This window comes from Sus scrofa, chromosome 6 (genome assembly GCF_054392235.1).
Source record: "Sus scrofa isolate SSC_HxYL_T2T_F1_AM1 chromosome 6, Sscrofa_HxYL_maternal_Yorkshire_Landrace_v2.0, whole genome shotgun sequence".
NCBI classification, from domain to species: domain Eukaryota; kingdom Metazoa; phylum Chordata; class Mammalia; order Artiodactyla; family Suidae; genus Sus; species Sus scrofa.
Genome location: NC_139388.1, coordinates 20722094 through 20729840, shown reverse-complemented (window position 1 = coordinate 20729840; position 7747 = coordinate 20722094). Strand labels below are relative to the sequence as shown.

Genomic DNA, 7747 nt, shown 5'->3' with positions numbered 1-7747 from the left:
CTGCTGGCCTCTCATCACCCCTGCCCGGCTCGGCCCACGGACCCCCTCTGCCCCTCCCCTGCCAGGGCCTGTCTCCCAGGGCTTCCTCTCCCACCCAGACAGGGCGAGAGCAGATGCTCCCCAAGGGCCTTTCCAGGGGGACAAGCCAGGTGGACAGAACACACTGACCCAGACTCGGGGGGAAAGACTTTAATCAGAAAAGGGAGCGAGGGGCCTCTTTGTCCTGGTAGGGCCTCCACTGGACCCAGGGAGCTCGGGGCTGGGGTAGTGAACACGCAAGTGGGAGGCCTCCGAACGGTCCAAGGAGAAATCAGGACTTCTGGGTGACAGGGTCCTGTGGCTTCATGTTTTTTTTCAGGTACCTGATTGCCTTCTTCACCCACGTGTCCTTGGGGTCAGAACAGATGGCTCTGCCCTGGAAGGTCACAAGCCTGCAGAGGGGAAGAGACCCATCCAGGCGTCAGGGCAGGAAGGCCCTTGAGCCTGGGACTCACCCCGCCCTGTGTTGCTCAGGACCCCGGGGGGCCCCAAGACGGGCGGGAACTTGTCCAAAGTCACACAGGGCGCCAGTGGCAGCTTGGGGAGATCAGGCTCTGTCCTCAGTGATTCCTGACCCTCCCAAGGTCCCTGCCAGGCCTAGTTCTCCCAGGGAGCTAGGGCTGCTTGATTCTGCCCCGACCTCAGACTGCCTCCCACCCAGGCGGGGGAACTAGGGGTGCGCTAGGCGGTGGCGGGGGGCACCCAGGCCCTGGCTGGGGACTGCCTGCCTGTGTACATGCAGCTGTGCCTTCTCTCAGGGCCTCAGTTTGCCCATAAATCAATGAAGAGCTTGGACCTCACAGCCCAGGGCTCCTTTGGGGTGAGTGTGGGGGGCAGGAGCTGTTCTGAGGAGCAGGGTCGGGGTGGGGGAGGGGTCAAGGGCCTGCTCTCTCCTCTCCTCTCCCCAGTGGCCCTCTGGGAGCTCCAGGGTCCACCTTCTCCCAACTCAGCTTCCAGGGCAGTGGGGGGGGGGGGCAGACTTACACAATGGCGTCCCTGGTACACTCGTCTGAGGTCTGGTACCACCCCACCAGCTTCCGGAGGGGAATGGCCCCTTTGAAGTACTCCAGGCAGCACTCCCGGCCCACGTTGGTTCCTCGAGCTGCAGGGGAACCAAGTGGGAGCAGGTGCGTCTGCACGTGGCTGCACGGGGAGGGTCTGCGTGTGCCTGTGGCTGTGGGGGAGGGCCCTTGGCGGGTCTGCACGTGTGTGTGTGTGTGTGTGTGTGTGAGAGAGAGAGAGAGATTGGAGTGGGTCTGTGTGTATGTGTGCATTTGTGTGCATGTGTCTGTGTGGTTGGGAGGGGTCTCCTGTGAAGGGGTCTGTGATTGTGTTGCTGTGTGGGGAGCACGCCAAGAGTCTCTACAGGTGTCTCTCTTTGTGAGTCAGTGTGTGAACGCTGGTGTGCGTGAGGTCCCGTGTGTGCTTTGGGAGGCCCTGAGTGTTCGTGTGTCTGTCTGTGCACATGTCTGTGTGTGTTGGGTTTGTCTGCGCATGTGTCTTGGGGTGTGTGTGTGTGCACATTTGTGTGTGTGAAATCTGTGTGCTATGCGATGCCCTGTGTGTGTGTGTGTGTGTGTGTGTATCTGTGTGTGTTTGGGAGTCTGTGCATATATGTGAGTCTGTGTCTGTCTGTCGGCAGGTGGGTGCATCCGTGTGTGCTCACACTCACACCAGCCCCCAGTCACCAAATGCTGCCTCGGGGTCAGGCTCTGGGCAGAGCCTTTACTGCAGCTGCTCCTTCAGTCCTCACAGCACACCTGGAGACAGGTGCTGTCACTGCCCCATTTCACAGATGACAAAATGGAGCCCCAGGTGTGAAGACACTTTCCCAGGGCTCAGTGTCCTCTTTGCACAAGAAAAAAATATCCAATCCTTGCAAACAGGCAAACCAGCAATGTGTGGCTTCAATTAAGACCATGACAGGGAAGTTCCTGCTCTGTCTTAGCAGTAATGAGCCTGACTAATATCCATGAAGATGCGATGGCCTCGATCCCTGGCCTCGCTCAGTGGGTTAAGGATCTGGCCTTGCCCTGAGCTGTGGTGTAGGTCACAGATGCAGCTCGGATTCTGCGTTGCTGTGGCTGTGGTGTAGACCGGCAGCTGTAGCTCTGATTTGACCGCTAGCCTGGGAACCTCCATATGCCATTGGTGCAGCCCTAAAAAGGCAAAAAAAAAAAAAAAAAAGACCACGACAGGAGTTCCCTGGTGACACAGAGGATTAAGGATCTAGCATTGTGCCGTGGCGTGAGTTCCACCCCTAGCCCGGGAATTTCTATACGTCTCAAGTGCAGCCAAAGAAAAAGACCACAGCGTGTTTTCTAAGAAGTCTCAGACGGTCCTCTGACCGTCTCGGGGGTGGATCTTGGTTTGAGTAACCCTCAGAGCTGACCGGGCCCAGCGTGTCACAGGAGGGTGAGCGAACATGCTCCTACTGTGACCACCACCCTGTAAAGGTAACCCCGAGGACTGCGGCTGCGCCACCTCGCAGGGCGCTCACCGGCTTTGTTTCCAAAGTAGCGACCTTATTTCAGGCTCCCTTTCCCAATGGAGGATAAAAATCTCTTTTTTTCACCTGCTCTGGGAACCAATTCTCTTACCTTCATGCAGATCCTCTCCTTGTACATAAGACCCACTAATAAAACAGACTAACAAATCCTTTTGAGAATCGTTCTTTTTCCGCTGTCAAAACACAACCACAGTCACTACCTCACAACAGCTGCACAGTGAGATGGGCAAGGATGCTGTTCCTCAGAAGCTGAGCCCCAGGTCCTGGGGCAGCTTCATCCTCATCCTCTCCTTATCCTCATGCGTAGCCTCATCCTCATCCTCTCTTCCTCCCATTATCATTATTTTCCTTCAAAGTCCTCCCTCAAAATCCTGCTGCTGCCAGCCTCTCGCATCCTTGCAGGAATGAAGGGGGTGTAGGAATCACGTGTGGTGCCGGTGCCCCCAGCCCTCCTTGCCCAGCGTCCCCTCCTCCTGTCACCTCTCCTCTGCCCTCACCTGCATGGGCATCCTGCAGGGAAGCCCCCAGGAGGAGAGCAACCAGGAGCAGCATCTTCAGGGGGGTCATGGAGCCGGGAGCCCAAGAGAAGGTCTCTGTGTGTGAGTCCTTCTGCTCAGGGGAGACAAGGATGAGCACCAAGTGTGGAGGTGACCTATTTAACCTCTTTGGGGAGCTTGCCCCGCCTCCTGTCACCTCCCCACCATATCCTTCCCTAGCCCCGCGGAGTTCGAAGAATTTGAGATGATTCAGCAGAAGTCCAATCTTGGAATGTTTGTGGCTTTCCAGAGAATGGGCACTCAACTGGGGACAGAGGTGGGGTATGTATGTCCGGGGACCGTGACACACTTCTCCTTTTGCAGGGGACATTTCTTGGTTCCTCAATTAGCAGAGCTGAAAAGCCTTCATCGTAGGCTGGTTGCACCCCTGCTCTGAGGCTGCTGAACCTCATTTCAGGCACGGGGCCCTGGGTGGGGGACAGCTAGGCAGGGGCCAAGAGGAGCTGCTTAAGCTGGGCTTGGGGTGGCCTCCAGGCACTGGGAAGACCTCCTCAGGAGGCTGCACGGGCACCTGACATCTCTCTGCCAGGAGAGCTCCATCTCATCCTGAGAAAGGCCTGTGGCCCAGACAGCATTGGTTGTGGGTCCTTCCCCAGCTGGGCCCTGGACCACAGAAGGCCAGAGCCCACCAGGTGTGAATCACCACTCAGCCCCAATCTGCGGCGACTGGGAAGCCAAATTCCAAGTGGGGAATCTTACTCTAGGATGCAGCACAGAAGGCTAGAGTCTGTGGGACAGGATGCCTCTGGCTCGTCGCAGAGCCAAGTCTGCACTGGCTACTTGGTCAGGGTTCAGCCACTGAGCAGCCTTTCCACGAACCCCTTGGGCCACAGCAGCCCAACCCTGGCCCCCCGGAGAAAATGGCCACCCAGCTACTCAGGGGTCCCCCGGGCCAGGTTGTGGGAGTCCCTCAGCTAGGAGGGAGGTCCCATGCCTGCCTCCAGACAGGCTCATCAGGGCCACCCAGGACTTGATTCTGACACAGGGGAGCTAGGCCTGGCTCCACCCTGTCCCCAAGTGACCAGGGCAGCGCAGAAGGACACCCAGCCCTGCAACAGGATGTCGGATGCATTTGGCCCTTTCGCAGTCAGTTCTGTGCTCATCGCTGAACCATCATCAACATCTCCTTACGGAGAAGGAAAAAATACCTGGTGTTGTTTGGTTTTGTTTGTTTTGATTTTGTTTTTAACTGCAGTTTAATTGACATATCACTCTATGTAGTTCTAGGAGCACAACACAGGGCTTCAATATTTCTATACATTGCAAAATAATCATTATGACAAGTCTAGTTACTATGTGTCAACATGCAAAGTTACTACAATATTACTGACTATAGGCGCTCCTATGGTGGCTCAGTGGTAACGAACCTGACTAGTAACTGTGAGGATGTGGGTTCGAACCCCAGCCTCGATCAGTGAGTTAAGGATCCAGGGTTGCGGTGACTGTGGTGTAGGCCAGCAGCTGCAGCTCTGATTCAACCTCCAGCCTGGGAACATCCACATGCCGCAAGTGCAGCCCCCAAAAAAGCAAAATATTATTGACTGTAGTTCCTGCTGTGGCTCAGTGGGTTAAGAATCTGACTGCAGCAGCTTGGGTGGCTGTGGAGCCGTGCGTTCAGTGTGGGTTCAATCCCTGGACTGGTGCAGTGGATTAGATGATCCAGGGTTGCTGCATCTGCGATGTAGGTTGCAGCTGTGGCTGGGATTCAACCCCTGGCATGGGAATTTCCATATGCCGTGGGTGTGGCCATAGAAAATATTATTGACTATATTCCCTCTGCTGTAGTATATTTCATCCCAGGGACATTTATTTTGCAAATGAGTTTATACCTCTTAATCTCCCTCACCTATTTCTTTTCTCTCTCTCTCTCTCTTTTTTTTCTTTGTTTTGTTTTTATTGTCTTGTTTCTAGGGCCGCATCCGTAGCATATGGAGGTTCCCAGGCTAGGGGTCCAATCGGAGCTGCAGCTGCCGGCCTACACCACAGCCACAGCAGCACCAGATCCAAGCCATGTCTGTGGCCTACATCACAGGTCATGGCAACGCTGGATCCTTAAACCACTGAGTGAGGCCAGGGATCAAACCTGCAACCTCATGGTTCTTAGATTCGTTAACTACTGCGCCACGATGGGAACTCGTCCTTCACCTATTTCATTCATCTCCTTGGCCCTTCCCCTCTAGCAATCACCTGTTTGTTCTGTGTGTTTATGACTCTGTTTCAATTTTGTTATGTTTATTTTTTAGATTCCACAATATCATACAGTATTTGTCTTTCTCTCTTACTTATTTCACTTGGTGTAGTATTCTCATATCCACCCATGTTGCCACAAATGGCAAGATTTCACTCTTTTTTACAGCTGCGTAATTTCCCACTGTGCATGTATACACAAACACCACATTTTCTTTATCTATTCATCTTTCTTTCTTCTTCTTCTTCTTCTTTTTTTTTTTTTTTGGCATTCCATGGCATGTGGAAGTTCTTGGGTCAGGGATCAAACTCAAGCCACAGCAGTAACAACACCAGATCCTTAACTGCTAGGCCACCAGGGAACTCATATTCATTTATCTATTGATGGGCACCTGGGTTACTTCAGTATCTTGGTTCTTCTGAATAATGCTGCAATGAACACAGGGGTGCAGATACCTTTTTGAATTAGTGTTTTTGTTTTCTTTGGATAAATACCCGGGAGTGGAATTGCTGGATCCTATGGTAGTTCTATTTTTAATGTTTTGAAGAAACTCCATACTGTTTTCCATAGTGGCTGCACCAATTTACATTCGCACCAACAGAGCATGAGGCTTCCCTTTTCTCCACACCCTCACCAACCCTTCTTATCTGCTGTCTTTTTGATAATAGCCATTCTGATGTGTGAGGTGATATGTGGATTTGACTTGTATATCCCTGGCGCTTAGTGATGCTGAGCATTTTGTGTGTGTGTGTGCATGTGCGTGTGTGTGTGTGTGTGTGTGTGTGTGTGTGTGTGTGTCTTTTTGCCTTTTCTAGGGCCGCTTCCCATGGCATATGGAGGTTCCCAGGATAGGGGTCGAATCTGAGCTGTAGCCGCTGGCCTACGCCACAGCCACAGCAACTCGGAGTCTGAGCCGTGTCTGCAACCTACACCACAGCTCACAGCAACGCCGGATCCTCAACCCACTGAGCAAGGCCAGGGATCGAACCCGCAACCTCATGGTTCCTAGTTGTATTCATTAACCACCGTACCACGATGGGAACCCCTAATCAGGTTATTTTTATGTTGACTTGAGTTCTTTGCATAATTGGGGTATTCACCCCTCATCTGATATATCATTTGCAAATATATTCTCCCACTTAGTAGGCTGCCTTTTTGTTTTATCCATAGTTTCCTTTGCTGTGCAAAAGCTTTTCTCTTTGATGTAGTCCCACTTGCTTATTTTGACTTTTGTTCCCCTTAACTGCAGAGACAGATCCAAAAAAATACTACAGAGACCAATGTCAAAGAGTGTGCCACCTACATCCTTTTCTAGGGGTTTTATGGGTTCAGCCCTCACATGTTTTAAAAATTCATTTTGAGTTTAACTTGGATATGGTTGGAGAAAGTAGTCCAGTCTCTTTTGCATGTAGCTGTCCAGTTTTCCCAACAGCATTTATTTAAAAAGCTATCTTTTCTTCACTGCATATTCTTTCCCCCTTTGTCATAGGTTAATTGTGCCCATATCAGTGTGAGTTTACGTCAGGGCTCTCTATTCTGTTCTGTTGATCCGTGTGGCTGTTTTTGTACAACAGCATACTCTTTTGATTACTGTAGCTTTGTAGGGTAGTTTAAAACCAGGTGCTGTTTGTTGAAACCCAATTTGACCAGCAGCAGGGCTCAGACTGTAACTTCATCAGTGCTCACGGCTCACCCGTGAAAGGAAACTGTGACGCTGGACTAGATCATGGGAGGGAAAGAGAGGAAGGTCAGGTGCTCTTCTTGCTCCCCCACGGCCAGCTTGGGAGGCTGGGTTACTCTGTTCCTGGCAGGAGGAGCCCCCTGGCCATGGCAGAACCTCCCCGTAGGCAGGATCCTCTGTCATGGCCTTGCTGTGTGACCTCAGGAAGCTCACACACCCTCTCTGGGCTTCAGTTTCATTACCTGTAAAGGGACCCAGGAGGCCCCACCAAGACTGTAGATATGAAAAATATAGGGTCCTCTGTTAGTGGACCTCATGTGAGCATTTCTCTGTTTCTCTTAGGGTCATATGACCTGCCAGAGACCACCCTCCCAGCCCACCTACTTCTCAAGCCACAGCCCAGTAGGGTTCTCTGCCTGGTCTCTCCAGCTGGGCCATTCCTTCTGTCCCCAGGGCAGGCTTCTATTTGCACATGCCATGGATCAGTGGGGAGCGGGCTGGGGTCTTCCTGCCTCTGCACATCTTTGTCACCAGCTTCCTGTAGATGAGGGGGCAACCTCTCCTCTCCCCCCACCCAGAGAAACACTCAGCAGCCCCCATGCTGAGGGGTCAGAGGAGGCTGGACTGGGCTAAAGGAACAGGTGCTGGTGCCCTCAGTCACCCTGGCGGAGGAGGGGAAGCTCTGGCCTGGAGACAGAGCCTCGAGCCCAGAAGAACCACAAAAATCCAGAGGCATCTGGGGAGCGCTGGGCCCTTGGAGAAGGCAGAGGAAG

At 52.8% G+C, this 7747-nt stretch overlaps 1 protein-coding gene across 1 annotated transcript; it reads right to left on the bottom strand.

Moving 5' to 3' along the window:
- Nucleotides 1-294: 294 nt before the first annotated feature.
- Nucleotides 295-3163, bottom strand: CCL17 (C-C motif chemokine ligand 17). The gene is given in 3 exon segments (NM_001256147.2): nucleotides 295-431; nucleotides 1024-1141; nucleotides 3046-3163. Coding segments are annotated over 3 exon segments (309 nt in total). The 5' UTR covers nucleotides 3116-3163; the 3' UTR covers nucleotides 295-310.
- Between the last annotated feature and the right edge of the window lie 4584 nt (nucleotides 3164-7747).